The 17,282-nt window shown below is 45.5% G+C and overlaps 1 protein-coding gene across 2 annotated transcripts in view; it reads right to left on the bottom strand.

Annotated features, from left to right (window-relative positions):
• The window catches only part of LOC137415395 (E3 ubiquitin/ISG15 ligase TRIM25), a 57,804-nt gene that overhangs the window by 2,465 nt on the left and 38,057 nt on the right, over positions 1-17,282 (bottom strand). Inside the window, exons 6-7 of one of the 2 annotated variants that reach the window (XR_013621896.1) lie at positions 8,816-8,875; positions 381-496 (exon numbers count right to left, since the gene is read on the bottom strand). Coding sequence is in view for 1 of the 2 variants with exons in the window: in XM_068100989.2 (XP_067957090.2) it covers positions 6,225-6,793; positions 8,816-8,875 (629 nt within the window). In the remaining variant the exon portion in view is untranslated. Of the gene's footprint in view, positions 1-380; positions 497-3,090; positions 6,794-8,815; positions 8,876-17,282 lie in introns of those variants that run through there. The other variant, XM_068100989.2, reaches the window with a different exon arrangement.

Here is a 17,282-nt window from a genome sequence, read left to right as displayed (position 1 = left end):
CTGGCGGGCCTTATGCAGCAGACAATCTGTCTGGCGATGGGTTTTTTATACTTAATAGAGTGTAATTGTTCATTTTAACTTGGTTTCATGTGGTACCTCCTATGTTTAATCCAGCCCAAATTTTGGGACCCTTTGATGGGGGTCTGGGGGGCCCTTTGCAGAGGCAAATTTGTCTGGCGGTGGTCACTCTGTGCTCTGTGAGATGTACCTGTTGATTTCCACTTGGTTTCATGTGGTACCCCCAATGTTTGATCCAGCCCATTATTTGGCCCCCCTCTTTGGGCCCCAGGGGCCCCACGCAGCAGGGGGTCCCCGGCAGACATCCATATCTGAATATGTTAGGTTATACAATAAATGTTTCTGTACTCGGATATTGGTACCTTGTTCGTTTGACCAAAATGCTCTGGGCTGCCGGCCTGCTTGCCTTGCCATGGCCGTTAAGCTCGGTTATCCATCTGCCGACATCAGTTAGTGGACGTTAAAGAACCCACGGTATCTGTGTAAACAAAAGTGTCGGCGAGTTATCTCCGGCATTCTGAACTTTTCATTCTTCAAGATCTACAACTACAAGCATACAAAACCGCACATTCCCCCCTCCCCCCGCCAAAATGTACAATGGTACGGGCCATGCATATGTTTGACAGGGTATTCCTCCTCTTCACTGTGTACGCCGCGGAACAATACGTTTTCTAGCGCATGCGCAGGGGGTCTTCAAAATGGCGCTGTGTGGTGATGAGCGTTTTAAACAACGGCCTGTTATTGAAAAAAGGAATCAGTAAACGAACATTCACAGGCGGTTAAAAAATGTATACGGAGTCAATGCTGTTGATAAAAGCACTTAGTCGTTGGGTTTCACGAATTGCGGGTTCTGAGAACGGCCAAGCGGAGCCAATGACGCACCTCGCTCTCATTCGAAAGGACCAACGTATTACAACTAGAAGGCTTGCAAATGAGCTCTCAGTATCGCGTATCCGCATAGGGGAGCGCCCTTACGCGTGTGGGGTTTGTGCAAAGTCGTTCTCGTATCTGAAAAAGCACTTGCGTATCCACACTGGAGAGAAGCCCTCCCTACCTGTACTGTGTCCGTAAACACCTGAAACTTCTTTTCCGAAACCGCTGAACGGAATGCGACCAAATTTGGTACAAATGATATTTGTTGTGTTGTGACTAAAGTTTGTTCACGAATTTTTTTTTAAAAAAATCGGGGCCTAAGGGGGTTTATCGGGGGTCAAAGTGAATGCAGGTTTGACCACCCCCCCCCCCCCCCCCACAAATAGATATTTGCTTTCCTCTCAGAAACTACACACACAATTCCGATGAAACGTGACCACAACCTTCATCACATGTGTTGTACCAAAGTTTGTTCCTGGCATTTTAAAAATCGGGGTCTTAGGTGGTCTACGGGGGGCTTGCCCCCCAAAATAGGTATTTGCTTCTTTCTTTTTTTTCTCAGAACCTCCACACACAATTTTGATGAAATGTCAGCACAACCTTCATCACCCGTGTTGGACCAATGTTTGTTCAAGGCATTGGAAAAATTGGGGTCTCAGGAGGTACACGGAGTGGGAGGGGTTGCCCCCCAAAATCGGTATTTTTCTTATTATTTATTTAAAGTCTTATGATTATGTTAGTGTGATTCTACATGTTGTCCTTTCTTCTAGCAAGCAACGAAATTGGTTTAAAATACCTTTAGCCAGTGCAGTATACTGTTTATTCTACCAAATGAGTGCCATTCTACATAGGTGAGCCCCTATGTTTTTTTTTAATATGGGGGAAAATGATCGGGTCCCTGGGTTTCATGAGATGCATGCATACTATATAGGACCTCTTTGAAAGCTCTTCCTGGCCGTTGGGAAAGGAGAGAGTAAGAGGAGAGGTGAGGGGGGAAAGGGAGGAGGGGAAGAGGATAGGAGGAGGCACAGTTGTCAAAGTACTGAGTGCGTGTGGGGGAGGGGGAGGAAATAGGAGGGAAGAAATAGTGGGGATGCGGGGGGGGGGGAAGAGAAAGGAGGGAGTAGAAGGGAGTGGGGAAGAAATAGTGGGGATGCGGGGGGGGAGTGGGGGGGGGGAGAGAAAGGAGGGAGTAGAAGGGAGAGGGGAAGAGAGAGGAGGGAGTAGAGGAGAGTTGGGAAGAGAGAGGAGGAAGTAGAGGGGAGTGGGGAAGTAGAGGGGAGTGGGAAAGAGAGAGAAGGGAGTAGAGGGGAGTGGGGGAGGGAGTAGAGGGGAGTGGGGGAGGGAGTAGAGGGGAGTTGGGATGAGAGAGAGGAGGGAGTCGAGGGGAGTTGGAAAGAGAGAAGAGGGAGTCGAGGGGAGTTGGAAAGAGAGGAGGGAGTCGAGGGGAGTTGGGAAGAGAGGAGGGAGTAGCGGAGAGTAGGAAAGAGAGGGGAGGGAGTAGAGGGGAGTGGGGAAGAGAGGGGAGGGAGTAGCGGGGAGTGGGGAAGAGAGGGGAGGGAGTAGAGGGGAGTGGGGAAGAGAGGGGTGGGAGTAGCGGGGAGTAGGAAAGAGAGGGGAGGGAGTAGAGGGGAGTGGGGAAGAGAGGGGAGGGAGTAGCGGGGAGTGGGGAAGAGAGGGGAGGGAGTAGCGGGGAGTAGGAAAGAGAGGGGAGGGAGTAGAGGGGAGTGGGGAAGAGAGGGGAGGGAGTAGAGGGGAGTGGGGAAGAGAGGGGAGGGAGTAGAGGGGAGTGGGGAAGAGAGGGGAGGGAGTAGCGGGGAGTGGGGAAGAGAGGGGAGGGAGTAGCGGGGAGTAGGAAAGAGAGGGGAGGGAGTAGAGGGGAGTGGGGAAGAGAGGGGAGGGAGTAGCGGGGAGTGGGGAAGAGAGGGGAGGGAGTAGCGGGGAGTAGGAAAGAGAGGGGAGGGAGTAGAGGGGAGTGGGGAAGAGAGGGGAGGGAGTAGCGGGGAGTGGGGAAGAGAGGGGAGGGAGTAGCGGGGAGTGGGGAAGAGAGAGGAGGGAGTAGAGGGGAGTGGGGAGAGAAGAGAGTGGGGGTGAATTGGAAATAGTGCCGGATGAGGAGGGACCTGGCATTGCTGTTGTTTTATAAAAACAAAATGCAAAGGTCGTATCGAGGTTAACAACATTCAGAGAACAAACAACTTGTTTCATTTTATAAACTTTATTGCAACAAATCAACATTGATCAGAGCAGTGAAGACCCTGTCCTTACAGATGGGATAATTCCCCAACAATTTTGATCGAGTTAATTAACTCAGAACTGGGGTAATTCAGTAGGACTTGTCATGCAAGACCCCCTGTCAATGGAGCGGTGTAGTGCCAACCATATTTGCAGAGAGAGAGAATAGTCACCCTCCCACCACCCGACTCGGCTCATAGTTACCCAATATATGAAGGTGTCTACTCGGCTCATAGTTACCCAATATATGAAGGTGTCTACTCGGCTCATAGTTACCCAATATATGAAGGTATCTACTCGGCTCATAGTTACCCAATATATGAAGGTATCTACTCGGCTCATAGTTACCCAATATATGAAGGTGTCTACTAGGCTCATAGTTACCCAATATATGAAGGTGTCTACTAGGCTCATAGTTACCCAATATATGAAGGTGTCTACTCGGCTCATAGTTACCCAATATATGAAGGTATCTACTCGGCTCATAGTTACCCAATATATGAAGGTGTCTACTCGGCTCATAGTTACCCAATATATGAAGGTGTCTACTAGGCTCATAGTTACCCAATATATGAAGGTGTCTACTAGGCTCATAGTTACCCAATATATGAAGGTGTCTACTAGGCTCATAGTTACCCAATATATGAAGGTGTCTACTAGGCTCATAGTTACCCAATATATGAAGGTGTCTACTAGGCTCATAGTTACCCAATATATGAAGGTGTCTACGAGGCTCATAGTTACCCAATCTATGAAGGTATCTACTTGGCTCATAGTTACCCAATATATGAAGGTGTCTACTCGGCTCATAGTTACCCAATATATGAAGGTGTCTACTAGGCTCATAGTTACCCAATATATGAAGGTGTCTACTAGGCTCATATTTACCCAATATATGAAGGTGTCTACGAGGCTCATAGTTACCCAATCTATGAAGGTATCTACTTGGCTCATAGTTACCCAATATATGAAGGTGTCTACTCGGCTCATAGTTACCCAATATATGAAGGTGTCTGTCTACTCGGCTTATAGTTACCCAATATATGAAGGTGTCTACTCGGCTCATAGTTACCCAATATATGAAGGTGTCTACTCGGCTCATAGTTACCCAATATATGAAGGTGTCTACTAGGCTCAGTTACCCAATATATGAAGGTGTCTACTGGGCTCATAGTTACCCAATATATGAAGGTGTCTACGAGGCTCAGAATTACCAAATATATGAAGGTGTCTACTAGGCTCATAGTTACCCAATATATGAAGGTGTCTACTCGGCTCATATTTACCCAATATATGAAGGTGTCTACTAGGCTCATAGTTACCCAATATATGAAGGTGTCGACTAGGCTCATATTTACCCAATATATGAAGGTGTCTACTCGGCTCATAGTTACCCAATATATGAAGGTGTCTACTTGGCTCATACTTACCCAATATATGAAGGTGTCTACTAGGCTCATAGTTACCCAATATATGAAGGTGTCTACTTGGCTCATACTTACCCAATATATGAAGGTGTCTACTTGGCTCATACTTACCCAATATATGAAGGTGTCTACTCGGCTCATAGTTACCCAATATATGAAGGTGTCTACTTGGCTCATAGTTACCCAATATATGAAGGTGTCTACTAGGCTCATAGTTACCCAATATATGAAGGTGTCTACGAGGCTCATAGTTACCCAATCTATGAAGGTATCTACTTGGCTCATAGTTACCCAATATATGAAGGTGTCTACTCGGCTCATAGTTACCCAATATATGAAGGTGTCTGTCTACTCGGCTTATAGTTACCCAATATATGAAGGTGTCTACTCGGCTCATAGTTACCCAATATATGAAGGTGTCTACTCGGCTCATAGTTACCCAATATATGAAGGTGTCTACTAGGCTCAGTTACCCAATATATGAAGGTGTCTACTGGGCTCATAGTTACCCAATATATGAAGGTGTCTACTAGGCTCAGAATTACCAAATATATGAAGGTGTCTACTAGGCTCATAGTTACCCAATATATGAAGGTGTCGACTAGGCTCATATTTACCCAATATATGAAGGTGTCTACTAGGCTCATAGTTACCCAATATATGAAGGTGTCTACTTGGCTCATACTTACCCAATATATGAAGGTGTCTACTCGGCTCATAGTTACCCAATATATGAAGGTGTCTACTTGGCTCATAGTTACCCAATATATGAAGGTGTCTACTCGGCTCATAGTTACCCAATATATGAAGGTGTCTACTCGGCTCATAGTTACCCAATATATGAAGGTGTCTACTAGGCTCATAGTTACCCAATATATGAAGGTATCTACTAGGCTCATAGTTACCCAATATATGAAGGTGTCTACTAGGCTCATAGTTACCCAATATATGAAGGTGTCTACTAGGCTCATAGTTACCCAATATATGAAGGTGTCTACTAGGCTCATAGTTACCCAATATATGAAGGTGTCTACTAGGCTCATAGTTACCCAATATATGAAGGTGTCTACGAGGCTCATAGTTACCCAATCTATGAAGGTATCTACTTGGCTCATAGTTACCCAATATATGAAGGTGTCTACTAGGCTCATAGTTACCCAACATATGAAGGTGTCTAGTATGCTCATAGTTACCCAATCTATGAAGGTATCTACTAGGCTCATAGTTACCCAATATATGAAGGTGTCTACGAGGCTCATAGTTACCCAATATATGAAGGTGTCTACTAGGCTCATAGTTACCCAATATATGAAGGTGTCTACTAGGCTCATAGTTACCCAATATATGAAGGTGTCTACTAGGCTCATAGTTACCCAATATATGAAGGTGTCTACGAGGCTCATAGTTACCCAATCTATGAAGGTATCTACTTGGCTCATAGTTACCCAATATATGAAGGTATCTACTAGGCTCATAGTTACCCAACATATGAAGGTGTCTAGTATGCTCATAGTTACCCAATCTATGAAGGTATCTACTAGGCTCATAGTTACCCAATATATGAAGGTATCTACTGGGCTCATAGTTACCAAATCTATGAAGGTGTCTACTGGGCTCATAGTTACCATTTATATGAATCATAATGACCAATCCGAAACATCGTCATCACTATCATGACCAGAACTGCACGAAACCAGAATCCTGGATCACCAAAGCGGGTTTAACAGGTTTCCTGAAGTTCCCTTTGAACATGTGCAGGAGTCTCCAGTCGCTCCGGTATTTCTGTATTTCGTACATATGACGTCCTATCTGTGAGTCCGCAAAACACCTCAACTCTCCCTCCTCGCAGTCCAAGAAGAACCCGAACCACTTGGGCTTCCCACTCAAGGACAGAGAGGTACGTCGATTGTTGTGTCGTGCTGAGTAACCGTCACAATCTTTCGATATACACCATGACTTGGGATTCCCTCCCAACCCGAACTCCCCCCCTGCCCCTTTCTCCTCCATAGAGTTTAAACAGATACCGATTCTGCAATGTCGAATCGAACCCACATAGACCTCCCAGTAGTGACGCCCCGAGGAGAAACTCTCAGAGGAGAGAACACAATAATCATTCCGGTTATCGTATGCCGATTGGGAATATTGGAATTTGGGCGAAGCACGTGTCGCCCTCTTGAGCTGCTCGGAAATCTTGATCCATCTATTTGCAGAGTTTGGGTCCAGACTCGGGCATCGGACATCTGCGGACATAGACAGCGGCACGACCTTTTTATATAAAGGGACAGAAATGCAAACACATTTATCCCTTTATAACCTTTGTTCTTTGGAATCGACTTCAATTATCAAGCAAATTCACGTTATTTGATTTTCTGCTTCCATCGTTTTGGTTTAAAAATTAAGAAACGTCATGAGAATTGGAGCATCTTGGGAAGGGGTGAAGATAACATCGACATTTCATCTGGAGCTCGCCATGAAGATCCCAAAACAACAGGTTCAATTCCCATTTGGGTAAAACGGAAAGATTCCATGATATCTTTAGGAACCAGAAGGTGATTTTGTGAAGGTGAAGTGATATTGTGAAGGTGAAGGGGTCTGAATGAAGACAGGGAGGTGTGCCAGGTGTGCCTGGCACACCTTTCACCTGTGAAGGTGAAAAAAGTGAAGGGGTCTGAATACTTTCTGAATGCATGGTATATGCCCAAGAGTGTTTTCAGCACATGTGAAGGTTTTACCGGATTTCAAAATTTTTCAGGGCATCAAAAGATCCATGCATCTGTTCTGTGTGAGCACATTGTGTGAGCACATTGTGTGAGCACACTCAGTATTTGAATCAATACTTATGCTCACCTAAAATGGGGGAATAAGTACTATTGTTCTACAATGGTTCTACAATGGCTAACCCCCGCTCTAGCAGGGAAAATGGCCTTAAAATGCATGTTGTTGTTGTTGTTGTTGTTTGTTCCACAATGGTAAACATGTGTGTGTAGAAATACCAAGAAATAAAATCTGACCTTCTGTACTCACTTCATATTAATCTTTGACCTCAAATCCAAATGTCTTGAGTGTATAGCAATAATAGCAAATTTGACTTCACTGTTCCAATACTTATGGAGGGCACTGTATATTAAGTAATGTCGTATCTGAGGCTCACGAATGTGTTAGGCCTCAGCGCCGAAGGTCTTATGAATGTCTGCATGGATTTCCCAAACCATGCTGTCTACTACGTTCGGTTATTGTCCCCCGTCGCACAGCGTAGCGAAAGGGGGACTATGGCTTTCCCCTCCGTCCGTGTGTCCGTCCGTCCGTGTGTGCGTGCGTGCGTGCGTGTGCGTGAAGGACCGCATTCAAATTTGGTGTGTGGGTGCAACCCACGTCAAAATCCAAGATGGCCGCCACCATGTATGTCTGATGCCATGTATGTCTGAACCTTGTGAGATGAATATCTTGAAAAATAATCGAAGTACCAACTTCTAATCTGGTGTGTGGGTGTATCTCGGCATAAGGAAGAACGCTATTGAAAATTGGGTCGCCACGGCAAAATCCAAGATGGCCGCCTCCATGTATGTCTGAACCTTGTGAGCGAAATATCATATCATAGCATGTTTTCTGCGTCTTCCACTTTGTCAACTCACATCACTTCACATCACTTCACCGACGGGGGACCTAGGCGTAACGCTTGTTCTATTTTATGTCCACCTCGAATCACCGAAGCGAGTGCACCAGTTACCCAGAGGATGTCATGGTAGATAAGAAATAAGAACACTCATGTGCCTTGTTTGCTGGTTTTCAGGTGAAACCAGCATTCAACAAGAGCCAGCAGGATATTTTATAAGTAATATTTATTAATCCCGACTGTCTACCTTTAAAACAAAAATAATAAATAATTAAAAGTAACCCTTAATGACTTTCCTAAGAATCTCCAGATTGATAAATTACAAAGTCACATATTAATGCAGCTATAAATCAACTCATGACTTTCGAGGTGGCAAATTATCTCAGGTAACCACAATTATTTTACCAACGTTAATTATTTTACCAAAATTAAATGTTAACACTGGTTTATAAATGTCAATACTGGTGAAATAATACAATTAATATATCCGTAACAATTCTAAATTACAGTTGCCGTTCCCCAAGAATCATTCAATAAAAACCGAAAATAAATTGTATTTAAGGATTCACTTTCCATGAATCAAACTTCCTTGTTGTATTCCATTCTCTTAAAATTTCCCATCACCCTCTTTCCATTTCTCATCACTTACAAAGACTTCTGTAGCTGTTCCACTCAAACTCGTCCATTTCTGGATGCTCCGTCGGCCTCTCTGTGGAATTCAGAAGGGATTAATGAACATTACCAGCTGTATAAATAAAGTTTTTGTTTTTTAAGAATTACTTCCTGCTTTCTAAAGGATTTTAAAACAACTCTTGTGGAATGAAAACGGCAGATCTATCCGTTTAATTGGAGCCACACCGATGCACAATACAACTGACAAGACATTGCACTATACTGCAGGTATACTGTATTGTATTACACTGTACTGTACTACAAGCCATCGATACTGGATTGTCTTCACCAGGAAGAGGAAGAACTCATTTTTGTGCCAATCCTGAATCAAGGAGAAAGCACAAACAGTTGAATGGAGCCAAACTGATTGATTGTACAGGTAAATGTTCATGGAAACCTTATATATTGTCCTGTAGATGGCTCTATTAAGACAGAGCTTCCACAAATGGCTAATTGAGCTTACTCTGAGGCGTTTCCAATTGATGGCGGACGATACGTGAGACGGAATGAAAAATGCCGACTCACCTTTACGGCCGCCGCACGCAGGCGTCTTCACCCTGCAAATCAATTCAACCCGAGACGGATGTAAAATGTACAAAAGGAATATTTATTAAACGGAACCCGATAAAGAACGCGACGGTAAAAACTAAACCCCTATATCGGGACGTCCCCACACCAGACATGTACAACGGACACAGGAAGAATTAATAAAAGAAATCGTTGTGTTTGTGGATGCGTCTTATCTCTGTCTGGATGCAGCATCCGTCAGGAATCGTGAGGCCGTTCAGGCTCCGGTGTTGGCGTGAAGCAGGCCTCCCCGCGCCCCCATTCACCAGGCCTCGATGCGTCCTTGTTCGCGCTCTCGGTCCCATACGCGAATGCAGGTAAGGAGGAGCGTCGACGCTCCACGGTCCGTCATCGCCCAACAAGCCAAGGTCCAAACGGGAAGAGGTCCAACGCACAGAAAGGAAGGGAAGAGGAATAGTACGTCCAGGGCAAACAGGAGCTCCAAGCGCAAGGATACAGTTCCAACGAGAGGGCAGAGGGAGAGAGCAAAATGCAGGCGAGCGAGTCATTTTACCAATCGTCTCGTGACGTAAGCTCCCTTCCCCTCCAACCAGTGCGTCGCTTCTTGGTCGTCTTTTGCGCCCTCCTCACTGATTGGCCAAGTGCTTTGCGCCTTTGGTGTTGTCATCGGTCGGTGGCCAATCAGTGTGGCACGTGCTTCACCTTCCTTACTCTCCAATCGGTGACCTGCTTGTTACTCGCCCCTCCCCTGGCCAATCACGAGTTCTCCTGGGCGTGGCCCATGGCCTGCCTGTTCGATGTCAGCTAGTCATGCCGCTGTAGTGCGTGGTCGCTTCCTGTCTGTTTTCCCATAAGTTATTGTGGCGGAGAAAGGATTTAATTAATGTGGTGCGCGATTGGACCGAACTAATGTATATGAGTGCAATGCATTGCCATACGGGACACCGGTATAATCACAGGTTTGACATACAGGGGAAATAGCATAATCCCGACTCTACCTATCACACAATCATCCTTGAATGATCACAGATATACACTTAATTCCGACAAACCGCCTAAACAAACTTATTACAGGTGAGGATTCCCTATCACGACAGCCGGAGCAAAATACCTATGCAGATCTACCTGGATCTATATATCCCCCTACCCAAAATTCATAACAATATTATCTTTGGTTAAAATAATCTGTTGATATCTCTTTTGTTATACATATATACAGTCACGTGAAAAAGTAAGTACACGCCATGTAAAGTTGACTTTTTCAACATATTTCAACATACAGCTATTTGATCTTCATTTCAACAATATTGATAGATAAAGGTGATATAATATAACAAATATCATGAAACATTTACATTTTGTAGTCCATTGTATAATTTAAATAAACATAAATGCAAATTTCGCATGTGGAAAAAGTAAGTACACACTTTTTTTTCTTTTCTTTTTTTTTGTATACATCATCGAGGCTCGTGAAAGATCTAACATTTATCAGCCCTTGGCTCTAATACGTGGTATTGCCCCCTTTGGCAGAAACAACCTCAAGTAGGAGTTTCTTATAACTGTCTACCAATCTCTGACATCGACTGGGAGAATTTTTTGCCCACTCTTCCATGCAGAATTCTTTCAGCTGTGCGATGTTTGAGGGGTTTCTTGCATGCACAGCTCGTTTCAAATCTCCCCACAACATCTCGATGGGATTTAGACCCGGGCTTTGACTTGGCCATTCCAGAACCCTCCATTTCTTTCTTTTCAGCCATTCCTTGGTGGATTTACTGGTATGTTTAGGGTCTGTCATGTTGCAAGGTCCACCTTCGGTTGAGCTTCAACTTTCCGACAGACGGCCTCACATTATCCTCAAGCACCCTCTGGTACAATTAAGAATTCATAGTGGATTCTATTATGGTGAGCTGCCCAGGCCCTGATGCAACAAAGCTGCCCCAAACCATAATATTTCCACCACCATGCTTTACAGTTGGTATCAGGTTCTTGTGGTCAAATGCTGTCTTTGGTTTTTGCCAAACATGTCTTCTGGTACTGTGGCCAAATAGCTCTACCTTTGACTCATCTGTCCAGAGCACATTGTTCCAGAAGTGCTGGTCTTTGCCTCGGTGTTCATTGGCAAACTTTAGTCTTGCCCTGATGTTCTTTCTGGACAGCAAAGGTTTCCTCCTGGCACACCTCCCATGTAGATCAAATTTGTGCAGCCTCTTTCTAATGGTAGACTCATGCACTTTGACATCAACAGTGGCAAGAGCTCCCCGCAGGTCCCGTGATGACATTCTGGGGTTCTTCGAGACTTCTTTCAGCATCTTGCGGTCTGCTCTCGGGCTGAACTTGCTGGGGCGGCCTGGCCTGAACAAGTTGGCAGTTGTTTGGAATCTTCTCCACTTGTAGATGATCTTCCGGACAGTCGAATGATTGATTTCAAATTGTTTGGAGATCTTTTTAAATCCCTTGCCAGACTCGTAGGCATCTATAACCTTCTTTCTGAAGGCCTCAGAGAGCTCTTTTGATCTAGGTATGGTGATGCCGCACACTTCAACAACAAAGAGCAAACCAAACTAAATGTCTGAGGTTTAAATAAGACAGGTTCCTCCAAGATCCTCTCTGATGATGTTCTGATCATTTGCGCCTGAGCTGGTGCACCTGATTCTAATTTTAGGTATTTGAAGTAGTGATAAATGTAGGGGTGTACTTACTTTTTCCACATGCGAAATTTGCATTTATGTTTATTTAAATTATATAATGGACGACAAAATGTAATTCATGATATTTGTTCATGATATTTGTTTCATGTTTCATGATATTTTCATGACATGTTTCATGATATTTGTTATATTATATCACCTTTATCTATCAATATTGTTGAAATGAAGATCAAATAGCTGTATGTTGAAATATGTTGAAAAAGTCAAAACTTTACATGGGGTGTACTTACTTTTTCACGTGACTGTATATACTAGCAGAAGCACCCGGCGTTGCTGGGCGGGGGAGGGAAGGTTGGGGGGGGGGGGGGAGTTCATATATACGCTGGTGGGTGAATGTGGCGTTCATCACATTTGAGTTCAGTGTGATGCCGATCAGGAAGACGAAGAAGCCGTACTACCAACTTCGTGCACTTCCGGAATTGTTCGATTTATTTGTGTTAAAATGTCTGGTGATTGTTTTGTATTTATTTATGCGAATGTGCACTTGTATATAACTGTCATTAATTTTAAAAACGCTTCGGCACTATCGAGCGATCTTTTTCTTTTAAACTCCAAAAAAACTTTTTTTCCAATATTTTTTTCCCCTAAAACACTCCCAGGCACTCACTGATGAATCGCTGAAAGTTTGACGAATATCCGTTCAGACATCTCTGAGAAAAATGGCGACACCCAGACAGACAGACAGACATCCCTCTTTTCTAGTAGATATATACAGTGACGAAGATTCATCCCTGCACATCGTAAGAGGCGACTAAGGGTTGGCGTCAGGAAGGGCATCCGGCCATAAAAACATTGCCTCAAACAGGGAACCATGATCGTCATGGGGCCCGCAAGGCTAGCCCCTGCTCTAGCAGGGAAAATGGCCTTAAAACGATCATTCATTCATATTCAATATTCATTCATTCAGAAAGTATTCAGACCCCTTCACTTTTTTCACATTTTGCTATGTTGCAGCCTTGTGCTGAAATTGTTTAAATTCATTTTTTCCCTCATCAAGCTACACTCAGCACCCCATAATGACAAAGAGAAAACAGGATTTTAGAAAGTTTTGCAAATTTATTGAAAATAAAAAACTAAAATATCACATTGACATAAGTATTCATACCCTTTGCTATGACACTTGAAATTTAGCTCAGGTGCCTCCCATTTCTCTTGATCATCTTTGAGATGTTTCTACACCTTGATTGGAGTCCACCTGTGGTAAATTCAATTGATTGGACATGATTTGGAAAGGCACACACCTGTCTATACAAGGTCTCACAGCTGACAATGCATATCAGAGCAAAAACCAAGCCATGAGGTCCAAGGAACTGCCTGCAGAGCTCAGAGACAGGATTGTGTCGAGGCACAGATCTGGGGAAGCCAACGAAAAAAATTCTGCTGCATGGAAGGTTCCCAAGAGCACAGTGGCCTCCATAATTCTTAAATGGAAGAAGTTTGGAACAACCAGGACTCTTCCTAGAGCTGACCGCCCGGCCAAACTGAGCAATCGGGGGAGAAGGGCCTTGGTAAGAGAGGTGACCAAGAACCCGATGGTCACTCTGGCTGAGCTCCAGAGATCCTGTGTGGAGATGGGAGAAACTTCCAGAAAGACAATCATAACTGCAACACTCCACCGATCTGGGCTTTATGGCAGAGTGGCCAGACGGAAGCCAAACAGTTCAATCTTGGTTTCATCAGACCACAGAATCTTGTTTCTCACAGTCTGAGTCCTTTCGGTGCTTTCTTGCAAACTCCAAGCGGGCTTTCATGTGTCTTTCACCGAGGAGAGGCTTCTGTCTGGCCACTCTGCCATAAAGCCCAGATCGGTGGAGTGTTGCAGTTATGGTTGTCCTTCTGGAAGTTTCTCTCATCTCCCCTTCCTGTTCAGGCTGGAGTTCCCCAAGGCAGTGTTCTGGGCCCTGTGCTTTTTCTAGTCTTCATCAATGATCTTTCTGACCATCTTGAAAATCCTCTCTACCTCTTTGCTGATGAGTCCACTCTCTGCCGTTCCATTCCTCATCCCTCAGATCGACAGTCTGCAGCCTCCTCACTCTCTGCAGACCTGGACAAAATCACAGACTGGTCAAACAAGTGGAACATGTCTTTCAATCCTGACAAATCTCACACTTACTTCGTCTCTCCGGAAAGGCCGACTGGACAACCCTGCCATCTACTTTCTGAACAATCCTCTCCAAGAAGTTCTGTCACTCAAGCTTTTGGGTCTCACTCTCTGCCATGATCTTTCCTGGGAAAAACCACAATTCCAATCTGGCCTCCAAAGCCAGTCGCCGACTGGGCATCCTCCGTCGTGCGAAGTCCTTCCTTGGCACACCTGAGCTCCTCACCACATACAAGGCTTTCATCCGCAGCTCAATGGAATACTGTTCTCCCCTCTGGGCCGGTGCTCCTGCCTCACACCGAGCTCGTCTTCACGCTGTTGAAACCAAAGCTTTCAGAATCATTGGAATCTCCCACGATGAAGCTAACTCCGAGGGCCTTTCACTTACTCACCGCAGGCAGGTCGGTGGTCTTTCTGTCTTCAACTGACTCCTCTCCGGCCTTGCTCCCCCAGCTCTCTGGGCTCTGTCCCCCAAATATTCCTGCAGGTCGCACAAGATCTGCCTGCATCCCTCTAATGGTTAAACTGCCAAAAGCAAGACTCTCTGCTCACCTTCACTCCTCTTTTCTCCTGCCTCTGGAACAAACTCCCTGACTCTCTTCAACCCCACTCCTCCCTCCAGGTCTTTAAAACAGCTGTTCAAAACCATCTCTTATCTTCCCCCATCCGAAACCTTGATCTTTTCTACCCCCGCTAATTTCACCCCAGATCCACTTTTTTGAAATACCAACTTCTTTCCTGGAAGTCCTTGCAGTGTCCTTGTGTTTTATACTTCTTTCACCCCCCGCCCTCCACCCCTTCCCACGCCTCCTCCCCCCAAGCCCTCTTCCTCACAGATCTCCTGATGTCCCTGCTCTCAAATTTTGTGTTTGTGCTTCCCCTTCCCTCTCCATCTTGTCTACCGCTACCCTTATTATATGTTTTGTGTGTCTCCTTCATTTTTTATGTGATAAATGTTGGCTCTTTCACGAGCCTCAATCCTGCATGCAAATAAATAAATAAATACAGTGTGTATATATATATATATATATATATATATATATATATATATATATATATATATATATATATATATATATATATATATATATATATATATATATATTTGTAGATTTGAGAAATTGTTGTGTAAATTGTTGTGTAAATATCACCCTCTGTAAAATGTAATGAATTGTTGTAAATACCTCCAAGTGTAAAAGATCAAAGGGCGTCCTCCTAGTTATTTCATATACCACACGTAGCCAATCATATATCCTTCTTTTAGTTATCTCCTTATTCTATGTAGGTTAAGGCTCTGTTCCCACTTGTTGACATTCTCCATTGCACCAAATGAAATAAGGTAGATCCCCTTTAATTCCCAAAGCCCCATTCCCAAAGCCGCGATTGCCAACTGCATTCGCCGCCATTGCCATGTGCTCCGGCTCGGAGAAGAAAGGCGTGTCTCCACCTCGTCATAGAAAGGAGGAGTGAGTCGGCCCCGCTCAACCAACCCAGCCAAAGGGGTTTGGCTTGAGCGGGCGGAGAAAGAACGATCGGGGAGGTTCAAAAAGGTTAGAGGGAGGGGCATATATAACCCGCACCACGAGGCCCCCACCTGAGACGAGCTTCAGAGAGAGACGGGAGACGCGTAAGAGAGGAGTCCTGAGAGCAAGCATTGAAAGAGTCCTGAGAGCAAGCAAGAGCAGTACCACGCAGCTTCCACTCCACCAGGCAGCGTTGGCTCCACCAGGCAGCTCCGACCCGTTACCCAGCGGGAGCCAGATTGCGGTGGCCATCGAGGTCCAGCCCGACGTCCCGTGTGGGGTCAAGCTCCAGCCAGCTCGGTACCTTCCTCTCCCTCCAGCCATCCACCTCCTGCCATTCCTGTCATCCCCCATGTAAGTGTGCTTGTAGTCTGTCTTTGTCTTGTCCTGGGGTATTAATTAAGACTGCATAGGTAAGCTAAGGTGCACTGTGTCCGCTTCTTCTTCTTCTGTTTTTACTTTATTATCCTTCCTTCTCCTTGGTTCCTTTCATTGTGTAAATAATAGTAATAAATATAGTCGCATTTCCAACCCTTTTGCCTTCGCCTTCCTCTTCTTCACATCCTTGTCGTTTTGGTGATTTCCCAATTGAATACCGGTGGCACGATTTGGCCAACGTTTAAGGAATCGGGTCTCGTCTTGGTAAACGGCTCACGCCGCAGGTCGCTTCGCTCGGCGCAACATCCATTACGCTGCGGCCATGAGCGGGGGGTGTTCCTTCGTGTACCGGGAAGCGCTGGTATTTAGGTCATAGGACTTGTGGGCCTAAAACCCTACCCAGCGCCGACCGGGCGTGGCGTCATACCCCCGGGACCACGTCTGTCAGTAACAGACGAGGGGCTTAATCCCCCCTCGATAACGGGAACCGAGGCCGATGTCGGGTTCCATAACAATTGGTGTCTGGGAGTGAGATACGGACCTGAAGCGCTTAGCGCGCTCAAATTACGAGTGGCCCGAGATTGTATTTTAACATCCTAAATTTAACATCGTGCCATGGATAGTCAAGGCGACGGGATACCGGTGGGAGAGATAGAAGGGTTAGGGGTAACCCAGGACCAGAGGGAAGAAATGGAGGGGGAGAACAATGAGGAGGTGGTTGAGGAGGTACCAGGCGCACAAAATGGCGCCCTCGCGCACGTGGTTACAGCGGCACCAAATTTCGCCGCGCCCGTGACAGTAGCAGCGCCGCAAATGGACTGGGGCCTATTCATGCTGCAAATGCGGGCCCTCAGAGAGTTGAACAGGGGGCTGGGAGACCAAATTGGGGCAATGAGGGACGAAGCGAGGGGTACTAGTGAGCAATTAAGAGACGGGTTAAACAATATGGGAAATAAAATGGAGGGACTCGGAAGCTAATTTGAGGGATTCGGAAGCAGATTAGGGGACAAACTTGGGGGCATGGTTGGCCAAGCCAAAGAAATTAATGAGGTGAGGGAAGCCGAGAGGGAGGTTGACCGCAGGTTGGGCGGGAGGAGCACACGGGTGCACGAGGAGGTAACGCGGGTCGAGAAGCGCTGGTTGAGCGAGGCGGAGGAAAGCGCGGGTACAATGACGGGTATAGAGATCGCGACCCGGGGTATGGGG

This window comes from Myxine glutinosa, chromosome 1 (genome assembly GCF_964187855.1).
Source record: "Myxine glutinosa chromosome 1, kmMyxGlut1.1, whole genome shotgun sequence".
Taxonomy (NCBI): Eukaryota; Metazoa; Chordata; class Myxini; order Myxiniformes; family Myxinidae; genus Myxine; species Myxine glutinosa.
This window is presented reverse-complemented; position numbering and strand designations above follow the sequence as displayed.